The sequence below is a fragment of the Carassius auratus genome, unplaced genomic scaffold (genome assembly GCF_003368295.1).
Source record: "Carassius auratus strain Wakin unplaced genomic scaffold, ASM336829v1 scaf_tig00013759, whole genome shotgun sequence".
NCBI lineage: Eukaryota > Metazoa > Chordata > Actinopteri > Cypriniformes > Cyprinidae > Carassius > Carassius auratus.
The window spans coordinates 6,283-31,858 of NW_020524439.1; the positions used below are offsets into that span (position 1 = coordinate 6,283).

Sequence of the window (25,576 nt, forward strand, 5' to 3'; positions counted from 1 at the left end):
ACTTTCTATTCATCAAAGAATCCTGTATATGTATTGCTGTTTCCACAAAATTCAGCACAACTGCTTTTAACACTGATAAATATTAATGGAACATCAAATCCGCATATTAGAATGATTTCTGCAGGATCATGTGACACTGAAGACTGGAGTAATGGCTGCTAAAAATTAAGATTTGCGATCAAAGAAATGGATTACATTTTAAAATGTAATAAAATAGAAAACAGCTGTTTTAAATGGGAATATTATTTCACAATAGATCTGTTTTGATCAAAAATGTCCAGCGGTAATGAAAAGTTACGTAAAGTTTACTGAACCCAAACTTTTGAACAGTAGTGTGTATTATGAGCGACTGTCAAAGCAGTACTTCAGAGATCTTGGCATTCTTATTTTTTTGTCAAGTTGATTGTCTCTGGCAGAGTATAAAACATCTTGTGTGGCCTCATGCTGGAATAGCTGCTTTAAAAGTTCACGTTTGAAATCATCTTCACATTTGTTGCGCAAATGGATAGTAATGTAGATCTTTGATGGTCAAATTTGAATTCTTGAGTGGCACTCGATGCCTCGACATGTAATTGGCTCATTTGGGCAAAACAATGTAATGGCCTGATCAAGCTAATGCTTTCAAGGCCATATGAATCATTACACAACTCAAATATTTCAGCATTTAGCTGTCTCCTAGGAACTGTCTGGACCACAATGGAAAGAACAATGGCACTTCAATCAAACAGCAGCTTTTATGTAATAGATGAGAAGTGCCGAACACATGTGGTATGGAGTAACAATGTCGTTTTCATATAGTTTCATGAAACTTTGACAACAGATCTTTTAGATTCATCATCCAGGTGCACTACATTACAGGTACACGTTTGATTACACAGAGATACAATAGAAGTACAAATGTCACACAGTGACAAGCTACTGCTTCTTTTCACAGAAGTCAAAACTGTACATGTACAACAAATACATTGATACTTAGTCTGAAAATGAGCATTTAGAGGTTTAATGGATGCAAGAATAACCGCATGCTTAAATGACAAGCCGTTTGCACCCGTCTGCTGAGCAGTATATATTTATCATTGTTAGCCTTTGCAGCTGAAGCAGAAATGTTCCTCCTAACTTGACAGATGAGAATAACTACACAAATGAGAAAATAGCTCCATATAGCTTGAAAAATGTTCAAGGGGACGAAGAAATATCTATTTGAATAAATTGTTAGATAAACTGTTAAATATTTACCTCAGGCTACATACTGAATACGAGTTTGTTTCTTCTGAACAAATTTTGAGAAATTTAGCATTATATAATTTGCTCGCCAATGGATAATATGTAGTGAATGGGTGCCGTCACATTCCAAACAGCTGATAAAAACATGACAATACTTCATAAGTAATCCACACAACTCCAGTTCATCAATTAACATCTTGTAAAGTGAAAAGCTGCATGTTTGTACATGTTGAAACAAATCCATATTTAAGATGTTTTTAACTTCAAAACTGTTGCTTCCGGCTAAAACACGTATCAAACTCCAGTCGTGGAGGCTGGTGTCCTGCAGAATGCAACTCCAAAACACATGCCTGGAACACAGTCATCCCTGAAGAGCTTCTTCAGGTGTGTTTAATTAGGGTTGGAGATCAACTCTACAGGACAGAATTTCAGTTCCTGGAGAAACACTTCACAATTATCAGACTCTTTTTACGGCACCCATTCACGAAACAAGATCCGTTTGTGAGAAGTGATGGTCTTGGAAGACCTGAGGGTGAATAAATATTCAGCAATTTTTATTTTTAAGTGCACTGCTTCCTTTAAAGTGTATTTTCTTTGCTTTCTTTTCCTTTGTTGTGCTTTTCAAACCTTACTCATCTCCTTGAACATTCCTGGACATTTTATCTGGTTGCATTAATGGTTTTAGGCAGTCTGATAAAATACCTGCATGCTAAAATCATTCTTACATAATTTACTGTAGTAGTTCTGCGAAATAGGCCTATACACCATCTTTGTGATTTGTTGTTTCTCATCAAAAGGAAACTGCAGTGAAGTCTCTTGATTTGACACGTTTCCTGTGTAGACTGTTGTCTGTATGTTCTCCTCAGGCTGCTGTGGGCATTGAATTCTTGGCTATGATGCACCAACAGACTCCTGAGATTCCTGCTCGCTTGACAGAAATCGGTTGGAATTATCGCTGAACCTTCGGATTTGAAGAAATGACAATCTGAAAAAAGGAAAAACAACAACCACAAAAACTGTTATATTCTGCTTGGTTGGAAAGAAGCAAATGCAGCGCAAAGTTTTCTAAGGAATGTGTGCTGTTAATGTCAATGGACAGAGTGAATGAAAGCAGAAAAAAAAGATAATAGACCAGACACATCTAAAGCAGAGCAACAGATTCCTTAAACATATAGGGCCCTATCTTGCACCCAGCGCAATTGACTTTGTACACCGACGCATGTGTCATTCCTATTTTGCACCCGCGCAAAGCGCGCTTTTCCCTCCACAGAAGCACGTCGCTAAACTAGTGAATGAACTTGCGCTCCCTGGGCGGTTCAGCGCAAAAAAGGAGGCGTGTTCCGGCGCAAACAATCCCTGGTGCTATTTTGCTGTTCCATTAAACAATTGCGCCACTGACCAGAAAAAACCTAGTCTAAAGTCAGTGGCGCGTTGCGCGTTGTTCATTATGCTATTTTAAGGGCGCAAGCTTGACCATAATGTATAGCGTGCACAACGCGCATACACTTTGCTCATGTAATCTACACAGATGCAACAGTTATTTTTGCAAATCATAAATTGTTACACTAAAAAAATATTAACATATGAGATGACGGAAATCATTGTGAAATCTTGCTTACAAATTATTCAGGCTAATTGTAGTAATTAAGGATCAGACCTGTTTGCCCGATAGTGGCAAGACATATATGTATATATATATATATATATATATATATATATATATACATATATATATGTATATATACATATATATATATATATATATATATATATATATATATATATATATATATATGTATATATATATATATACATATATATATATATATATATATATATATATATACATATATATATATATATATATATATATATATATATATATATATATATATATATATATATATATATGTCCTTATAAGGACATCTGACAAATTTGTTTGTCCGTCAAGAACCAGGAAAAAAAAAAATCGATGAAACAATTGTGGCTATTTCCTCCCACGCCGGTTTAACCGACGCTATTTTGGGTGGGTTTCTCCCATCCCCATACAACACAACTTCTCTGTCTTTCACTGCTCTTACAAGAACATCAGTCTCCTCGGCTGTGAACCGCTCCTGGCGTGCGCCTGGTAAATACGCCATAATAATAGCAATCCATAATGGAACTTGCGCACCTGCTTTTAAAGGGAATGTTGGATGACGCTCCGATTGGTTTATTTCACGTTACGCCCAAACCACACCTATGAATAATGAAGCTACTTCAGACCAACCCATTTTAGATTTGCGCCGGGCGCAAGAGCCATTTATCCCGCCGGGAAAATAGCAACAGCGCCGAGACCCGCCCACAAAGTTACTTGCGCTTCGCGCTTTGACACTTGCGTTTCAGATCGTTTAAATAGGGCCCATAGAGCCTTCATTGAATGATTTTAGATATGCAATTTTTATTATCCCTGTTATGTCTTAGAAACATCAAAGTTTCAAAAACTATCTTCAGCTAAGATAGACATGAATCATTGATGGGTTCAATCTGTCAGTAAACTTTTTAGTTGTTCTTAGATTTGTTTTAGAGAAAGTATGGTTTCAAAGGATCTCTCTTAATGGTTTAGCTAAAAAAAAACTTTAAGCAAGCCATGTACGTCAATCAAATGCATTCCTCTGACCAAATTTAGACATCCATTAACATCTAATTAAACCACGTTGAAGAGTTTTTGCACAATTATGGCGCACATCCATTAATCCATTAAGTGAGTCAAAAAGAAAACTTTCACAATGCTCAGTACTGTGTTACTGTTGCCATTTAGATGACATCTGTGACTATTCATTATAATAAATGTAGTTTTCATCCGAAAACTAATAGGGTTGATGTTTAATGTTTTGCTAATACAGAACACTTTTTTTTAGGTTCCTTATTTATTTGAATAAAATACAGTAAAACTGATTTGCTAAATTTAAATAATCATTTTATATATATATATATATATATATATATATATATATATATATATATATATATATATATATATATATATATAGAATGTAATTTACTCCTGTAATGGCAAAGCTGAAATTCAGTATCACATGATCCTTCAGAGACCATTCAAATTAGTTCATTTGGTGCTCAAAAAACATTTTTTATTACTATCAATGTCAAAAAATTGCTGTGCAGCCTAATTGTTTTTGTGGAAACATACATTTTCAGGATTCTTTGATGAATAAAATGTAATAAAAATGGCGTTTGAAATAGAAATCAACTCAGTTTGAATGGACAAGTTCATTGTCATAGATTAAACAATGACTGTTCTAAATTCTTGACTTCACTAATGTTGTCAATATTCCATATTCATTTCTGATTTACTGTATAAAGCCAATGCAGACATCAAAACTTAACAGCAGTAAGTTCATTCACATGGACTTTAAAAATTGCTTTAAGTACTCAGACTTCAGCTAAAAGCTAAAAAGGTCCTTTCTGGCAGTGTTTGCAACTGGGCAAATGTTACATCATCTTATATTAATGATCCAAGCTGTCAAGGTTTATCATGTGTCCTTTTTCCACTTTTTGTATTGTTGCTACATCTCTGGTTTAAAGACTATAGCTGGTGTTAATGTTAAAAAAGAAACCATCATCACTGAGGATCAGAATGTGGAGCAGATCTCTCAAACTAGCACTTGATCTGCGTTATCTCAGCACTATAGCAGGTTTTAGTGAACCTGAGCTCACTGCAGATCTTCTTAGGATGAAACTTAGCACTTTTTGCAAACATTATCACACATTTAAGCTGAGCACTCTTCAGCACAGACAGCATGAGTGTCACATCCCGTTTGTCTAGTATGAATAGGGCTCCACAGGGTTCTGTCCTCAGAACGTTGTCATTTAAGCATGATACAGCGCAATAACAGCGAAACAGCTGAAAGAATGTGTCTTGGGTTCAATGCAGGGGGAGTATAGAGTGACTGACTCGTGTGAGTGGCACTCGAGCGAATCATGTCCGAGGGTCAGCAGGGGAAAGATTGAGGCATTATCAAGCCTGTCACACAAGCCACAAACTCACTAAGTTCCTAATCACTTTCTCATCTCTCTGACTGGCTTTCCCAACTTCTTAAGTAGATAATAATAAATAATAATAATTTAACATAGGTCTTTTTTATACAAAAATAGTTTACAGTGAACACATCAGTCGATCACCAATATGGTCCATATAATTCAGAGAAAATTTTCAGAAATGCTAGACATAAACGCAGAACATATATGACTACATATATTGTGAGATAAACTCAGAATTGTATATAATACTGTAATATACTACACAGTCTGATCACATGGTTTGATACAAAGTTCTACAACGCAATAAGCAAATGAATTCGGGTAGAATGGAAATGTTATTCTACACTGATCCATTTGCTTTGTAAATGAATGTTGATTCATAAGAAGTAAATGTGCTTCTGCTGTCCAGAACTAAATTAGATTAACCTTGAATGTCAGAGTGAAATCTGATTAAATTATTCTTATTAAATCAACTGTCAAAAATGAAAACCTTGTTAGCTTTTACTCACAGAATGCCTTGCAACTGTATGCAGCAGGATTGTTATTTGTCAGATAATGTATTCAAATATGAACGTTTCTAAGGTCTCTTACATTGTGGGAAGTTCTTAAGACATGCAGTGACTTTTTTTAGACAGACCACCCAAAAATGAAAACTTACTCGCCCTCATGTCGTTCCAAACTTGTACGAATTTCTTCTGTTGAAAACAAAAAGATTTAGGATTTGAAGAATGTTGGAATTGTGTTAGAATGTTACTTTTGTTAGTTAATGGCTACCTTCAACTGGTTACCAGCATTCTTCAAAATGTCTTATTTTGTGTATAACAGAAGAAAGAAACTCATACAGGTTTGGAACTTTCATTTTTGGATGAACTATCCCTTTAAATTGTATTGCTGACCAGATGTTCCAATTATGTTCCTAATAAAAAAAAACATCTTTAAATAATATATTGCAGTTAGCACTCTCAATCAATATTAATCTCCCAAAAGAAAAGAGGAGCCCTTTGGGTCGACAGGCATGTCTTGAAACCTTTTTCATGCTGTTCTCATGAACTGTCCTATAATAAGACTGAGATTGATCAAATCAGTAATCCAGTTCAGATGAGTTCCCCACTTTATGAGCTACTTTATGCTCCTAATGTCCAATAATTCTCCCCATATGCAAAAACAGATTCCTACAAAAGGCCAGGCAGGCTTTGAACTTTGAATACTTTGTAAAAAGAGCAGCCTGTCTGTCTCAAAGCTTTCTTCTTTGACTGATCTCTGTCCTCATCTCGTTTCTGTCCTTAGTTAGAAGCTATCAAAAAATCTTTCAACATCCCCAAACCTTTCAACATCAGTCTGTCAGGGTTTATTTTGCGATAATGACTAACTGAACATTAACCGAGAAACACCATCCTCTATTATTCGTAGTTATTGATTGGAAACAGAAATGAATGGGCAAATAAAATCCAACAAGTAACTGCACAGAGAAGAGGAACATCAGTTAACATCACTCAACCTTCTTCTCTTGAAGTAATTAAGTCTGAGTGCAGTAATTAGTCTATCTAAGTCATCTGTGCCCGACATATAAAGTACACATTTACCATTATCCACTGTTCTTCCCTCTGCACTTCTTCATGAAGAGATTTTTCTTTTTCATTACCAATTTCCGTTTTGGTATACAATAATAATAAAAGTGATATTTTCAGCATTTAAAGATCACAACTTCTGACCGTTTAATAAGAATTTTAAAGCACATACATTTTTTTTTTTTTTTTATGTCATGCTCGCAATTACAAAAAAAGATAAGAAACCTAACAAGGATTGTGAAATGTCTTGAAAAAGAACCTCAGGTAGGGAGCGCAATAATCAATGTGACTCCCTGTGAACATTTTTAAACCACAGGGGAAATTATTTAAAATAGATACGCATGCAAGACCCTGTCCATTAGTCTGATGACCAGCTCATAGCCTGACCTGACATTAACCTGAAACACAAGGATCTGGTGCAGCTGAGAGTGAAACTGATGCAGGTATGACCAAACATCATCTTTAGCAGTGGGTTACAGTGGATACCTCTCAAATGCTCAGCCGAACCTCATTTAGACTTCACAAGAGAAACGGTAGAGATAAATTGTGTTCAGGTTACTGCCTAGACACCAGTGATTATCTTTTTAAAAAAAAATTATTTGACCCTCTTTAATAGTTATTAAAGGAATTATTAAATTAATAAATGGACTTTAAGACTGGTGATATTTAAATGTACAGTACGAAATGGATAGAACCAAAATTTAGCATTCTGTAATTTATTCACTCTCAAGTTATTTCAAACCTCTGTGACTAAATATTTTCCACTTAACACTAAAGTAGATGTTTATATGGAAGCCCATTTCCACTGAATAAAAAAATCAAAAAGGTAATTGTGACTTTTTATCTCGCAATTGCGCAATATAAATTATATAGAAAAAAGATATGAAAAAAGTTCACAATTTCGAGATATACAAATTCCGTAATTCAGAGAATTCTAGAATCGCGAGATGTTTATATCTGGAAATTGTTGACTTTTTTAGAATTGCGAGTTTATATGTCACAGTTCTGACTTTATATGAGTTATTAAGTCAGAATTGTTAGATTTTGTAATCTTGTAATTTTGAGAACATATCAGTCTTTTCCCCCTTAAAAATCTGACTTTGTTACTTGCAATTACAAGTATATATCACGCAATTCTGAGAAAAAAAGTCATAATTGCGAGAAAGAAAAGTCAGAATTGTGAGATAAAAAGTCACAATTACCATTAAAATAATTATTCCGTTGTGAATACAGTCTTCCATATGTTTAGCACAATGTTCATACAGCTCTGATATACAGCTGAATTTGACCAAGGGTTTTCAAACTCCAAAAATGACAAAAGTACCATATGATTTAGGCAATCTATTCCAAGTTTTCTTAAGCCATACAATATTTCTGTGCGAGGAACAGACCAAAAATCATGCTGTTATTCAATAATAATCTTTCATCTCAGTTCTCAAATCACATTTACACTTGCGTTTATTCAGATATAATAAGTTCTAATAGTTTTACTTAAAGGGGGGGTGAAATGCTATTTCATGCATACTGAGTTTTTTACACTGTTAAAGAGTTGGATTCCCATGCTAAACATGGACAAAGTTTCAAAAATTAAGTTGTACGTTTGAAGGAGTATTTTTGTTCCAAAAATACTCCTTCTGGTTTGTCACAAGTTTCGGAAAGTTTTTTTAGAGTATGGCTCTGTGTGACGTTAGATGGAGCGGAATTTCCTTATATGGTCCTAAGGGCACTTCTCCCGGGATATTGAGTGAAAACGAGCATTTCACCCCCCCTTTAAACTTGAAATTTAAACTCATTTCAGTCGGTTGCCAAAACATTTAAAAAATTTTAACTTTTCATCTAATATTTATATTTTATCAGCTTTATTTAAATGAGCAGAAAACTATTTTTAACAGTTTTAGTTAACAATAATAACACTGAAGACTGAATGTTTGGATGAACTATTCCTTTAATAATTTAGACTCAATGCTGAAAGCCAAACCAAGATTACAGCAACATTCCAGCATCTTTGATAATACGCTGTATTGAATCAAATAGTTTATAATTGCAAGATTATTAAAAATCGTAACTATTTATTTGATAGTTATGCCCTCTTTTAGACATGGGGAGGAGGTATGCTCATCACTGGCACTATTTGTATAAAGGGCTGCTAAAATAGTGCCACTTCTAAGATCAATCTGAGTTAATAACTGCTTCAGCAAGGAGGGAAAGCTTGTGAATTACATTATAAAATCAATCTAAGACAATAACCCATTGCTCCTGTTAACTCACTCTAAGTGTCTGTGATAGTAATGGCAGAAACTAAAACTACACCGTTATTATAGCTGACACCCTAAAACATCAGAATCAAGATTTAAGGCCTTTACTGCAGTGTCAAATTCACCACAAGGCAGAGTTATCTGTGACTGAACGCTTTTTAAAAAAATGTGTTGAGACAGGTCTGAATAAAAGTGATGTCAGGGTGCAAGGCCGCCACGTCACACAGTGCCATCAAATTGAATTTCTCTCTCTAACGGGACAGTTTTATAGACAGCAATAACAACAATGTCCTTCATCTAAGATAGAGCCATAAAACATGTGACCACCTTCATCTCAGCTTCTATTCAAGAAGTCATCAGCGAGAGAACGCTATCTGGATGTTCTCATTCCTCAATCGTGCTCTCTATTAGATTGAAGAGCAACAATAAAACATTCTCTCATATGTTTTGGTTTTATTTCTTGGCTTTTGGTTTCAAGGCTGTGTGGAGGCTTTGATTTGACCTTGGCTGAACCTGAACGCAATGACGTTTAACTTCAAGATTGCTGACATGTACATATCATTCTGAATAGGTTTTGGACACAGTCCTGCATTTATAATTCTTGGAAAACATCGGTGCTTGGTGGTACCTGGTTCTGATTGAGCCAAAGGTCCAAAGTTCCTCTTACAAACCTGACGCTTTTTCAGTCACACCGAGCGAAACGTGAGTCCGACGGACACAGAACGGATTCAGAAAGCTCAACTCAAAGTCCTCAGCATGAGTAGAGAGCGGACTTAAACCACATGGATAAGTCGCTCAAATGTTCCTTGGTAGGGAGAATGTCACATTTCAGACATACCTCCCGGAACGTTCTAGGAGCAAATGTGTCAAATATGGAAAATGTGAAAGGCTGCGATTGACGATTAAGGTTTGCTGGATGCTGGCCATTAGAGAAGTCTCTATGGAAACAGAAGCAGAGAGAGCTGTGTATTCTGACACCTTTTCTGCATCACCAATCATCAGTCTGATAACAAACAAAGTGGGAAAAATGCGGCGCTTGAGGGGATCAAGGCTGTAGTTTTCAGACAAAAAAATCAAATAACAAAATCACTTCTCGCTGTGAATTCGCTCGTGTTGCACAAGGAGAGATTCTGCAGCAGTCCCTAACAAAAGAGTGTAACTCTAAATCCTTACATTTATAGCATTAAAAGCTGCTTTAAAACAAAACACTGGAATAAGTGGAGCAATTAAGTGAGCTGAATGTGTACTATTAATTTGGATACAATAATTTCAACAGGGGAATACAATGCAGAGGCAGTTAAATCTTCCGTCAGAAACACTCTCTGAGATTTTTTGACATATCTGCCTTAAAAAAAAAAAAAAAAAAAAAACACTTAAAGGGGGGGTGAAATGCTATTTCATGCATACTGAGTTTTTTACACTGTTAAAGAGTTGGATTCCCATGCTAAACATGGACAAAGTTTCAAAAATTAAGTTGTACGTTTGAAGGAGTATTTTTGTTCCAAAATACTCCTTCCTGTTTGTCACAAGTTTCGGAAAGTTTTTTTCGAGTATGGCTCTGTGTGACGTTAGATGGAGCAGAATTTCCTTATATGGGTCCTAGGACACTTCTGCCGGAAGAGCGCGCGCTCCCCTATAGCGAGGCTGAGCAGCACAGACATTTCACTGATCAGAGCGATACACTGATCAGAGCGAGAGCGTCGCGAAAAGTCACAAAAGAAGTGTGTTTTTGGTTGCCAGGGCAAGACAACCCTGCACAGATTACCAGAAAAAAACAGCATTAAGGGACCAGTGGATGGAGTTTATTTTTACAGAGCATCAACGGAGTTGTGCAAGTGTTTGTGTTTGTTCCCTGCATTTCGAAGATGCTTGTTCACAAGGCCCAGTTTGACGACGGATTTGCGTATCGTTTATTTCTTAAGGATGATGCAATCCCAAGGAAAAAGGGTCACGATCGTGTGTTGGAACCGCAGGCGGTGAGTAAAACTGCTTCAAATATCTCTGCCTCCTTGTTAGTGCGTCCCCTCCCATGCCAGAGACCCGGGTTCGAGCCCCGCTCGGAGCGAGTCGTTGCTGCTGCTGCTTTCGTTCAGTTTCAGCCTCTGGATCTGATTCTGGATCATAAATAAACGGCTGAATCTGACTGTAAGCCATGGTTTGTTTTGGTTGGTTTTGTCCTCACGGTGTCACAGCTTCCACATGCTCTCAACGCAAAAGCCTATTCGCACACGTGATTCTTTAGCTCCGCCCACACGTCATGCCTCCAGCCAGTCGTGTTTTTCCGGGAAAAATCGGTACAGACTATCTTTCTCTTATGAATATAATAAAACTAAAGACTTTTTGGAGATATGAAGGATGCAGTACTACTCTATATGTACTCAAGATTAACAGGATATTGAGTGAAAACGAGCATTTCACCCCCCCTTTAAGTTAAACTAGATTAGAATCAAACCTCCTGTTTAGTTGCGTTTATTTTATTAATCTCAAAATGTAATATTTCACCTCTAAATCTGGAAAGCTACTGTATGTGTATGTTTGTACTGTATACATTTATGGGTTACTCATTCTGCAATTTAGGGTTAATTTCATGTCCACTGAGGATAATTATATTTTTTCTAACAATTTCTCTTTAGAAATATCCATTAAGAGAATACATACCATAGTCTCACACATCACAAAACCATTTGTCCAGCATCATGTGATGTCATTTTGAAGACATTATTGACCGTCATCTGTGTTTTGGTTTTTGATTTTTATGCTTGGCAGTATTTTTTTTTTATTTAATTCAAAATAATGTGGTTGACCTGATCAAGAAAACGTCATTTGGTTGACCAAACAATGCCTGCCACTGAAATTACAAGTGAAAACATGTTGTCTTTATATATTATTACAATTAATTATTGTTCCCAAAATGGTAGGTGTGGGGTAAAGTGTGCCAGATGCTTTGAAGTAAGCTGTGTCAGTGCCTCAGCTAATACAGTTCTGCCATCAAATATACTAAAAACTATTACAAATAGTATTATTATTACAAATACTTTGTCAAAAATGGTTAGCTAGTTTAATATACAGCAAAATAAGACTTAGAGAATTGCACATGTTTGTTTTGTTCAAGAGTCGCAAAGTGATGTCATCTATACTTATGCAAATCCAGTTTGGGGGTAATTGCCCAGTTAAATCAGTCTGAAACTATGAGGAGAAAAACAACTGGAATCATGGAAAGACTTGATGCTGAATATTCTACCAGCTCTTGCGGCTTAACAGCTTTTCACTTTCAAAGATACAGAGCATGTTCCAGCCGATTATGTCATTTTTAAGTGTCTTGTAAAAGTCTGTATGGTATTAGTATGTTTCTAAATGGGTTTTATAAAGATCATTTTTATGATAATGTCTAAGATTATTGTGACATTATCATTTCTAACATTTTTAGCATTTTTCAGGCCAAGGACAGAGAGAAAGAGCAGGGAGCCCTTAACTGAGGGTAGCATTTTAACACACATCGCAAAACCATTAAAATAATAATAGCTATTGGCACATTGCATTTAAATTTTACACAATGCATTTTATAAAACATTTAATGGAATTTTAGCTTCTAACTTTAGATTTAGTTGTATTTTTGTTTACCACACATTACCTTTTTTCTCAGGAAGTATGGAAAATTAAATATTAGTAAAAAAAAAAAAAAAAGATTTAGCAATTGCTGCCCTGTTGAAGGTTGAAGATTCAGAAACATTCATTGAATACATTTAACATCAAAATCAAAAATTATAAATATAGTATCGATCAAAATAAATACTTTTTTCGGAAAGGATATAGGTCTATTTAATTGGTCAAATATGATTAATGGGTCTCATTCATGAAACACGAGCAGAACGAATTTTTGTGTAAATCGTGTGTAAAGTGGTTCTGGCGTAAAATTTCGGATTCATTAAAATGTTCGTATTTTCCAAATGTTAGTTGGTACGAAAGAAATCTACACCTGCTCCCAGCTACGCGTAAATAGTGCGTTTAACATCTGAACATTTTGCTCATTAATACGGCTGCATTTTAATTCACCTTAATCGGGTACATATTTACACAGCATTTTGAAAAAAAAAATATTATATAAAGTAATTACATACGGTTTTTCTTTTTACTTTTATTATGAGAGTAGCCTAGTAGTATGTAGATATGCTCGATGATGATGGTGGTCCTCCTCCAGTTTGAATACGATTTTTTCGAAGTGAACTAATTTGTTTTTTTGCTGTCAAGCTTCATGTCGAACCATTTTCTTTTCACTTCTGGGACTGTTCGATTAACAGAAGAAACTCCATTAACAGCATCTGTAATATGCTGCCTAGCTTCCTTTTTGAGACCCAATATGTGTATAATGTGACTTATTTCAAATAAATGCTGTTACTTTCTATTAATTAAGGAAACTTAAAAATGTAGCAGTTTCTTAAACTTAAAATTCTTAAAATTCTTAAGCCGCACAACAATTTTCAACATTGATTATAATAAGAAATGTTTCTTGAGCACCAAATCAGCATATTAATATTCTTTACTATAATTTCTGAACGATCATGTGACACTGAAAACTGGAGTAATGGCTGCTGAAAACTCAGCTTTGAAATCAAAGGAATACATTCAATTTTGAAATATATTAAAATAGAAAAGTTATTTTAAATTGTAATAGTATTTCACAGTATTACTGTTTTCTCCGATACTTTTTACTTTGGTGAGCAGACTATTTAAAAAAAAAAAAAATTAATCTCACCGACTCCAAAGGTTTGAACAGTGTTAAGGCTTTGTGAATATATTTGTGAACTTCTGTATATATGGCCTTTAGAAAACAACTAATTAAACAGGAAAAGGACCTTAATGATGCAGTAAGTCCAACCAGAAATCAAAAAGCACTTTACCAATATTCTACCATGCACTTTTCATATATGTGACCCTGGACCACAAAACCTTAAGTTTAAGTCTCAAGTGTCAGTCTTAAGTATATACATTATATACATTATACCATCTGGAATCTGAATAAATAAGCTTTTCAATTATGTATGGTTTATTAGGATTGGACCATATTTGGCCGAGATACAACTATTTGAAAATCTGGAATCTGAGGGTGCAAAAAAATCTAAATACTGAGAAAATCGCCTTTAAAGTTGTCCAAATGAATTCTTAGCAATGCATGTTACTATTCAAAAATTAGGTGTAGATATATTAACGGTAGGAATTTCAATGTTTTTTTTGGCTATTGCTAAAAATATACCCCAGCGACTTAAGACTGGTTTTGTGGTCCAGGGACACATATAAGGTTATCCTTCATCTCTTTTCTCCCAGAACTAATTTCTGAAAGCTCAGTGTGTTCAAGAGGGACTAACTATACCTGAGAGAAATGGAGGTTCCGTTGGCAGACTCTGATTGTCGTCTGCTTGGACTAAAGCCCTCCTGTGGGGCATAGTGCTCATTTCCACAGCACAGGATCATAAGGAAGGCTCTCCGAAAAGCCCGGTTCAGAAAAGCATATAGGAACGGATTCAAGCCTGAATTGATGTAACCCAACCAGAGCCAAGCGGTCCACATCTGCCACGGCACGCTGTAATTGATGAAGGGATCCACCATGTTGGTGATAAAGAAGGGCGCCCAGCACAGACAGAAGCAGCCCATGATGACAGCCAGCGTCTTGGCTGCCTTGGTTTCATTCTTAATGCGACTGGAGCCCTGTTGATTGTGGTTGGGGTAAGTCGAAGAAGGGGCTGAGCCGGCCCGGTGCAGCGAGCCGATTCGCCGAGCGTGTCCCATTGCGGTGCGATAGATTCGATGATAGGCGAGAACCATCAGCACCAGAGGCACATAGAAGGCCACAGCCGAACACACCAGAGCATAGGGCCGGTTCACCATAAACACACAAGTCGAATTATGGGAGGAGTTGAATTTTCTTTGTTCGATCTGGGGAATGACATGTAGAAACAAAAGAAATGAAGGATACATCAATATTAAAATTATGGCTGATACCAAGAACTGATTATTCTCTCTGTAAATGCAACAAGTGAAAGTACAGTATTAACAATGTATATGTTGTGATTTGCTAAAGATTACATTTACCATAAATGAACCTTTTAACTAAATTAAGCTTATTGGTAGATACTGTAAAAGGCCATCTATACACACACACACACACACACACACACACACACATATTTATAGTAGAAAATAAGCAGCCACAATTAAATATCCAGAATGGATCTGAACATAATATATATATATATATATATATATATATATATATATATATATATATATATATATATATATATATATACACACACAATATTGACTAGTAAATTTAAAAAATCCCTAATATCGGTAACCAATATTGGTTAGGCTGCATCTACTTCAAATGATCAAAAATATAGTAAAAACAATAATATTATAGTATATTACAATTTTAAATAACTGATAATATTATTTTAATATATTTTAAAGTGTAATTTATTCCTATGATGGCAATTACTCCAGTCTCCAGTGTAACATTTCTTTCATAGAGTACAATAGCAATTATTTGAAATTTATTGTAGCAATGTAAAAGTCTTTAGCATAACTTTAAACCAATTTAATGCATCCTTTTTGAATACTAGATATAGGTATATATTTTTTTATATATAGATGCTGACTTCCAACTTTTGAACATATTACACTTTGTAAAATATATTTGGATTATTACTTCCGTTACCAAAAATGTAACCTTCCATAAAATGGTAAAACTCAAGAGGTAACATGATTTAGAACCTCTCTACAATATAGCCAAAGTAAATAACATCATTCCATTTTTTTAACTTGTTACATACAATTTTCACATTTTTTGTAACCTGAATTTGTGGCATTTTTTTTTCAAAACAGTTGTTTTTAACGCATCTTACACATCTTACACAATTACTTAAAATATATACAACATCAGCATGACAAGAAGAATGCTTCCGACCACTCTTTACTTACAAAGCTCTCGATTCCAATGGTATTCCAACTTTGCATGATGGGAAAAGAGATGAAAATGGGGATGACCCAGCATCCAACCAGCATCAGTGAGACTCTCACAGGTGTCATCTTGTTATTGTAGACCAGAGGCTGACAGCAAATCGCATAGTACCTGTCCGAGACAAGAAGTGCAAACATCTCAAGATTGACACATGGATGCTGTCAGCCATAATCAATGAGTTCCTACATACTGTACTTTCATACACCCAGATGATTCTGCTGATCTTTCCTTGAAAAGCTAAAGCAGTGAATTATGTACACCCAGAAAATATGCTCTCACTAGAGACTATAGAAGCAAAGGCATCATGAGCCATGGGAATCTTACGGATGGAGAAGGGACTTGGCGATACAGTAGGACAGATAAACAGAATTTGAGAGAGAGATAGGATAGAGAGAGGCTTTGAGAGACTAAGAATGAGTCTTGTTACCGCCATATGGACCAGGTGCAGTGCATAAATCACAGCTGCTCTCTTATGGGCCAAAGAGCCGCGGTCTTCCTAATGGGTGAACATGAGAAAATCTGCATACGTAATGCAGCTAATTACACATAATTTAGCTGACACGTTGACAAACCCCTGAAGTTACTGTCAAGTGTTTCTTGTTTTGTGAGTACATTTCTGAATGTACAGTTCACTCTGTGAGTGGTAAATAAAACACATCTTTACAATCAAAGAAACATAACGATTAGGAATCGGACAAAATAGAAATGAGACATTACAATGCAGGCTGGACATCATCTTTGCATATAACACAGCAAGGTGCCAGAAAAGCATTGTAGCACACTGTAGTTTTGTTATGCACGATTACAGGGCTTAAACCTTTCAGAGTACCTCTGGTTGCCAAAATGCAAAACATACCGTTTAGAGAGGAAAAAAAAGTTAATAAACTGTAATCCAAAATTTTGTTATGATATATTTTTTTTTTAAGACATATCTTATGTTTATCATGGCTGCATTTATTTGATAAAAATAATTAGGAAAGAATATTAAAATATAAATAAAATGATTATAAAATGATACAAATATATATATTAAAAATATTATTTATTCCTGCGATACTCCAGTCTTCAGTGCCACATGATCCTTCAGAAATCATTCTAAAGTGCTGATTTGGTGCTTAATTATTATTGCTGCTTAATTTGTAATGATATTTCACAATATAACTATTTTTACTAGATTTCTGATCAAATGAATGCAGCTGTGGTAAGCTTAAAAGACTTCATTAAAAAAAATCCGTCATTATTCCAATTATTTGACTGTTGATGTATATATGTGTATAAAATTATATAAAAATAATGATAATGCATGTCATGAACCAAACATGTTTTAGAGAGAAAAAAACATAAAATCGAGCAAAAAAAGACTGCTGTCCCGAAGCTATTATGCACATGATAACATGTTCTAATTCAAGACCCCTTTTCTCAGTATTGCCATGGCAACACAAGCAGTTATTTGTGTAGAACAACATTAGTCATGTTTGGTTTCTATATTAGCTTTACAAACACACTCACCTGTCCAGTGCAATGCAGCACAGATGCAGAATAGACGCAGAGGTTAGCAGCACGTCCAGTGAGGTACGGACCAAGCAGAATGTCTCTCCATATTTCCACTGACCTGTGGTCAGCTCTATGGCTGCCAGCGGCATCACAACCAGGGCAACTAGAAGGTCTGCAAATGCCAGTGATACAATGAAGAAGTTGGTCTTCTTCTTCCTATACACGGAACAGTAAACATTAGTTCACTGCAGAAAATGTTTTAGTGTCTATACACAGAAAATACTCATGTTTAAGCTGTTCTGATATTTTATCATACTCAAGAGCCCACACAGACTGATGCATTTACAGTTATTAACTTCATAAAAAACATTTTTTTTTATAAATAATTATGCCACTATGCATCTTGTTATATTACCCTGGAATTACAGAAAACTAGTTAACTCTGCTACTTGGGAGTTTGTAACACAATGGCTGAGGGAGGGATGGCAAATTAGAAAAAAATGTTTTTTTTTTTTTTCTTTTGCTGATGGAGAAAATTGGAACATAAAAAAAAAAAAATTCTTTCAGTTCACCACTATTGAAGTTTACCCAAATATAATTACCTCAGCTTCTGAGAACACAGGAAATGTTAAAACGATCCATTTTAACTTCATACAAAAAGTATGAACAATCTGCCATTGGTTGGAAAAATAGATGGCTCCACCCCAAACTCACGCCATTGGCTGAGCTATTGTTGCTATGTGGGGCTGGTCAGAGCAATGTTTTGAAAACACCAGAGAACCACAGTGTTACTTGTTTGTAACATTAAAGGAATAGTTCACCCAAAAATGAAAATTCTGTCATTAATTACTCACACTCATCTAATTCCAAATCCATAAGACCTCCATTTATCTTCGAAACACAAATCAAGATATTTTTCTGATCCTGCATAGACCTCTGTTCAAGGTCCAGAAGGGCATCGTTAAAATACTCCATGTGACATCAGTGGTTCAAACGTAATTTTATGAAGCTACGAGAATAATTTTTGTGTGCAAAGAAAAACAAAACAACAACTTTATTTAACAATTTCATCAAAAATATCTTTAATTGTGTTCCGAAGATGAACGAAGGACTTAAGGGTTTGGAACGGCACGAAGGTGAGTAATTCTACACAGACATTTTTGGATGAACTAGACTATCCCTTTAACCTACGATTACCTCACTTTTAGATATCTTGCAGATTAAACGAACATAGCCTAATATTAATTTATTTTCACATCAAGAATGTACACTGACACAGCCAATTTAAATGTAGACATGCAGCAGCATTACCTCAGCTGTCTGTCTTTAGAGAGAGCCACCATCACAAGCAAATTACCAAGTGCAGTCAGTATAATGACGATCACCAGGACAATAGACAGCGTTATCTTCGAAGTGTGTTTAGACACACCTTCATCCACTGAACTGTAGACAAAAATATGCAGCCACTGATATATAAACAGGTAAGATCAATACATATGTAATAAAATATTTTGAGGTGGTTCTTACTTGTCTGCTGAGTCTGATGACGTAGCCATCACTGGTCATCTGTATGGAAGTCTTCAGATGGGGTTTTGTTCACACAAGACAATGCAGTCCCTCTCCTGTGGGATAAACACAACTGTTTTGCGTTCTCACATCCCAAATTCAATCAAATTCTTTCAGCATGAGCTTCAGAGTGAGAGCTCTGAGACTAAACCATCAGCACCTTTGTAAATGAAACACAGGCCTGTGGGATATAACAAGTAAACACGAGCCATGATGAGTGTCTGACCATCTTTCATTCTAAGCAAAACTACAGACTCACAGGAACTAATCGTTGCATGCTGTCAGTCAGCATTTTGTTGACTGAATCAGTGAATTGAGATTTGCTTTGTTACAGAAATTAGGATCTAAAAAAGATGAATGTTTCTAATAAACTTTGCACACTGCAAATAACCGGATAAACTTTAAACAATGCAATGTAGAAACTGTGCAAATTTGAGTGGATACATGACGTGTGAATTTTTGATATATTAGCAGTATTCGTGAAATGAAACCATTGTAAACTGACTTGGAAAGTGACTCTTCTCTTGCATTTTATCACTAGCTTGCTTCATTGGCATATTACGATTATTACAACTACAGCTAATATATTTGATATATTTACATTTACATTTATGCATTCAACAAACCCTTGTATATATAAATATCATAATAAAATAATGATATGATTAATCATATACACTTCTAGATAAATCAGCATATTGGAATGATTTATAAAAGATCATGCGATACTGAAGACTGGAGTAATGATGCTGAAAATGTAGCTTTGATCACAGGAATAAATCTTAAGTTTAAAATATTTTCAGATAGAAAGCAGCTATTTTAATAGTAAAAATATTTATTACAAATGAAGGCTTGGTGAGCAAAAGAGAATTATTTAAAAAAAAGAAAAACATTAAAAATCTGTTCAAAAATGTTTTACTGGTACACATATTCAAAATTTGTTAATATTAATACATTTTGACTATTTATATGGATAATTATTTTACTATCCTATTCACGAGTGTGTGTGTGTGTGTGTGTGTTTTAATACAACTTTCCCCCATTTTTACAGACTTTCTAGATGTTTTTGCAAACACATTTCAGATTTGATGTCAAAGAAGGAGTACTTGAGCCTTAATGATGGTGCTGTGGGGTAGATAAAACCAAAAAAGCTGAAAAATACTGACCTAAATTGAAGTCATATGTCTTATTATACCCTCAAAACACATCAAATATTAAAGCAAGGTAAGACAATGAAGATAGAAAAACTTAAACACAAAGTGCATGCGCTCCATCATCAGACCGTTAATACCCACAGTGGCCAAATCTCACTCTGTGCCTGTGGCGCTGGAGCCATAACTCACGCAGAAGTGGAGAGAGCTCTCACAGAATAATGTATTTGCCCAGCTGGGAGGCTCAAGTGGGTATTACAGAGACAGCTTGGACACTTCTTTCCTGTTCTGTTGCTTTCGCTTGAGTTTCAAACGAGCCGGATGATTATTATAGCCCTGTATCAAACACGCTGAACAAAACAACAGCTACACAGCTGATTTACACATGATTCTTGTGTAAGACAAAACAGGTGCCAACTGTTTCCCTCATATGCATATGTGTAATTTAAAGTAACAGTCAACATCTTTAGACAGCTTTTCCGCGCCAACAGAGAATACTACGATACCCCTAAGGAGACATGATGATGAAAAAGAATATGAAATTACGTATGAGAAATATATATGATGAAAATAATAAAGTATTTAAAAAAAAAAAAAAAAAAAAAAACTTTTTTTTTCTTTGAGCAAATACAAAAGCTTTGCAAGAGAACACAAAAACATTGAATTATTACTTTATAAAAAAATATATATTATAATTTTATATTGGAATTTACGTCTTCTAGTATTTATTTTTTATTCCTTTTTAATTGGTATATTGTATTAAAAAATCCTTAATGCCACTGGTTTGTGCATCAATCATATATATATATATATATATACATATATATATATATATATATATATATATATATATATACATATATATATATATATATATATATATATATATATATATATATATTATATATATATATATATATATATATGTATATATATATATATATATATATATATATATATATATGTATATGTATATGTATATATATATATATATATATATATATATATATATATATATATATATATATATATATATATATACATACAGTACAGACCAAAAGTTTGGTCACACCTTCTCATTCAAAGAGTTTTCTTTATTTTCATGACTATTAAAATTGTAGATTCACACTGAAGGCATCAAAACTATGAATTAACACATGTGGAATTATATATGGAATTGATTACTGCTTTGCACACTCTTGGCATTCTCTTGATGAGCTTCAAGAGGTAGTCACCTGAAATGGTCTTCCAGCAGTCTTGAAGGAGTTCCCCGAGAGATGCTTAGCACTTGCTGGTCCTTTTGCCTTCTGTCTGCGGTCCAGCTCACCCCTAAACCATCTCGATTGGGTTCAGGTCCGGTGACTGTGGAGGCCAGGTCATCTGGCGCAGCACCCCATCACTCTCCTTCTTGGTCAAATAGCCCTTAATGCCTTTAGTGTGACTCTACAATTTTCATAGTCATGAAATAAAGAAAACTCTTTGAACGAGAAGGTGTGTCCAAACTTTTGGTCTGTACTATATACGTATATACAGTAATATAGCACTATTATTTCATAAATCACACTTTTACTAATTACATTTTTAAGGACAAATTAAAGTTTCTTCCTTTTATCACTTTATCCAAGATTTTGTAATGTTTGTCAGTAGGTGACAATCTTAAAATGTCAACCCTGTTACTATGATTATGAATGGTTAATAATTGACAAATGAAAAGTATAAATCTCTAAAAACATTACTATTAAATGATCTTTCTATAAAGCAAGCAACATTATTTCATAATCTCGATCACAACAAGGCTTGTCAAATTAAACCGTAACTGTTACCTTTCAGAATCTTTGTTTCTAAAATGCATCCATTTAGCTTACGATACCATAATGCAACTCTTAAAAAAAAATATTTTCAATCATATGAAACTTCAAAATCAAACTGGGACAGGCACCCGTTTCATCAAATGACCCAAAAAGACAGCTGAGCTGAAGTATGAAATCTTAAGAGTTCACTCTTTCCTTCAGCTCAAGATATTTAAACATAGTTAACTGTCTGAAGCATACGGATCTATTCTGAAAAATTTCTGTTTTTCAAAAGCATTAAATAAACTGGGACTTCAAACTGTATTTGTGAATTAGCATTGCGAATGAACATGTTATATTTGAAACCACACCTAAAAATGATACATAACAACCTGAATAGTTCACTATCGAACAATTGACAAAAACACTAAAACATGTTCATATTAAACAAAATATTAGACTAACAAATTACAATGAAACAGGTAGCTCTATAGATTTCACTAAGGAGCTACCTCAGCATACACCCAGAACTCTTGGCAGGCTACTGTCACTTTAATATATTGGTAATACTTACAGGCAGTATCTCTGATTTGATTGATTTCTCTTCTATGAAGGTTAACGTGACATAATTGACATGATGAAAAGAATCTGCAGTGACAAACCCTCTAATAACTGATTTCGACACCTTCCCACACAACGTCTTTTTTTTCATTTCATGCCACCAGGAAAACTGAGTGGCATGTGCATTTAAAGGGATAAATCACAATCTGTGGTGAAAAGAAAACATAAACCATAAGCCTCACACAAGTTATGAGAGTGACATTTTCACACCATCATAAAACCCATATTGGAGTAACACAAATGTAGAGGTCTTAAACACACATTTAATTGTTGATTTATATGTCTATATACAACAACAATCCGTAAAATGGTCTTTGATCATAAAAACATACAATACAATTAACATTATATGTATCTTTTTCACATTAACTGAGTTCTTGCTTATCACAAAATAAAAAAGTAAAAGCTATTATGAGGTTTCAGTCTTGAAAGGATCAGTCGTATTCGATCACAGTTGCACTCAAATTCCTCTAAAATCTGATTAGTAAACAAATAAACTCTGATATTTTTTAATTGAAACTAAGAACGCCAGTATTATAAAAATGCAAATGGTATATTTTTTGGGATCTAACTTGTTATTAGTAACCTGGTGCAATAGAAAAGAAAAAAAAATATCAATAACAATAATAACAGTAGGCTACTACTATTATTAAAATATTTTAAAACAGACATTAACGGTACTTTAATGACCTGTTGCATATTTTGGCACTTGAAGGCATTTAAGTGCAAAGCAGCATCGTTCAGGTAAGTTGACTCACCCAGAGGCTCCGTGTTTCAGACTTCTTTGTGAATCCACATGTATTTCTATAAACTGTCATATTCCATCCCAGTTACTCGAAGACTGAAGTGCTTTCTCTGCCCTGTGTTACAGTCAAACAGCTGCAGTAAACAGCAGATCATCTGTTGATGCGAGTACACCAGAGTCTCTGCCTGTCCAAAGCACGAGTCTGAAACAAACCACAACAGAGCAACAGCGCCACCTGCTGTTTCACATCACATTACTTCGCTTAGACATCGAATCTACGTACGAACAAACTTTTGGTTTTTTTTTTTTTTTTTTTTTTTTTTACCAAAAAAAATTCTGATTTAAATCATATGTGCTATATTTACTATAAATGTTTTTATTTGCAAAATTCACTGAAAAAGGTACAAAGCTGTCACCAACCAATAGCTAAAAAATCTAAACGGTATATATTTGTCGGTTATCTTATTTACCCCCAAATGGTACATATTTGTAGTTTAAAAGCGTATTTATACTTTAGAAGTAAATATTAGCAGCTAAAGTGTACATATTTGTACCTTCTGAAAGGGTACTGTCTACAGTAAGTGACAGGTTTATTCCTTTTTCTGAGAGGGATATGTACTTGGCACATACATGTGTCAGTTGTTATACTGAGCAAAATAGGATGCTATAGTAACACATTATCAAAAACAGAAATCATGAACTAAATGGTTAGGGAGTAAGTAATCTGATGTAAATCCTCAGGCTGATGCTTCTTTATTTCACTAGATGGCACAAGATCACCACACATAGCCTTTATCTTACACTTTATCTTACTGAATGGTAAGTATATTGTGCTGCTGAATGTGTTTGTCTTTAGTATATATTTGCTAGGTCGATAAAATCTTGATATATAGTGCCTATAAATTATTTCATATTTACAGATGTGGTCAAATAACCTGGAAAGGACATTGCAAAGTAGGTTTTCATGCTAGGCAAAAACTTAGATCTTTGTCACACAAGTAAAAATTATGTAGCTTATTAAATAGACTAAAACAAAATATAACAACAACAATAATATAGTTTGTTGCAATGTTTACTCCCGATAATATATATATATATATATATATATATATATATATATATATATATATATATATATATATATATATATATATATATATATATATATATATATATATATATATATATATATATATATATATATATATATATATATATAATCGGGAGTAAACATGTGTCTGTTGTTATACTGAGCAAAATAGGATGCTATAGTAATACATTGTCAAAAAAAAACATTTATATATATATATATATATATATATATATATATATATATATATGTATATATATATATATATATATATATATATATATATATATATAATGCTGGTAAAATAATAATAATTAAAAAACAAAGTTAAGATCTTCTGTTGGTGGACATCTTGTGTATGCAGCTTCAGTCTGCAATATTTAATGAAACATAGCTTGCATTCAGTGACCTTACATGACAGCATCCTGTGGGTTATTGATATTACCGGCATTTATTGAGCTGTTCTACTCCCTTTACCGTTACAGGAAAGCCAGTTCCTTTACAGCCAATGCTGTATGTTAGAATTCAGCTTAATCGCAAGTGACAGGAGAAAACTGAGTACGGAAGCTGCACAATACAATTTAATCTATTTCAATTCAGTGACACAAGATAAAAACATTCACAAGCATTGTTTTTATATAGAAACGTGATAAATTAAATTGCTTTTTAATATTAATAGACACTGCTGAATGAGTTGTAAAGTTGAGTGCACAGCAGAAGAAAGGACCTGGGTGCTGTGCTGCTGCAGACGGTGGTGAAATTTTAGACGGCTTCTGTGTTTCTGATGACTTACCACTCAGATTTCAACAATGAAGGCAGTAAATGCATTTTTTTATACTGAATTATTTGATTTTAGTAAGAGAAACTGAACTAGGGAGAAGAAAAAGTGTTGTAAGAAAATCATATTTTGGTCAAATGCAACATATTAAAGGAATATAAAGGAAAAGCTACTATACTCGGATTATTAGAAACTAATGAAATAAAAATAAATAATAAATAAATACAAATAAAT

General features: G+C 34.2%; 1 protein-coding gene across 1 annotated transcript; it reads right to left on the minus strand.

Annotated features, from left to right (window-relative positions):
* Positions 1-1,502: 1,502 nt before the first annotated feature.
* On the minus strand, positions 1,503-23,628 carry LOC113074127 (5-hydroxytryptamine receptor 4-like). The gene is made up of 7 exons (XM_026246857.1): positions 23,488-23,628; positions 19,129-19,223; positions 18,913-19,044; positions 17,617-17,817; positions 16,068-16,218; positions 14,458-15,020; positions 1,503-2,209 (listed from the first exon to the last, which is right to left on the minus strand). Exons 2-7 carry the CDS (start codon positions 19,155-19,157, stop codon positions 2,116-2,118), a joined length of 1,170 nt encoding a protein of 389 aa, XP_026102642.1. The 5' UTR covers positions 19,158-19,223; positions 23,488-23,628; the 3' UTR covers positions 1,503-2,115.
* Between the last annotated feature and the right edge of the window lie 1,948 nt (positions 23,629-25,576).

Bases quoted from the DNA above. Each gene is read 5' to 3' on its own strand.
- LOC113074127 (XM_026246857.1), bottom strand. From the start codon at position 19,157: ATGGCTACGTCATCAGACTCAGCAGACAA. The intron at 19,045-19,128 runs GTAAGAACCACC...TTTTGTCTACAG, and splicing joins TCATCAGACTCAGCAGACAA to TTCAGTGGATGAAGGTGTGT. The intron at 2,210-14,457 runs GTATAGTTAGTC...TCCTTTTTTCAG, and splicing joins GGAACCTCCATTTCTCTCAG to ATTGTCATTTCTTCAAATCC.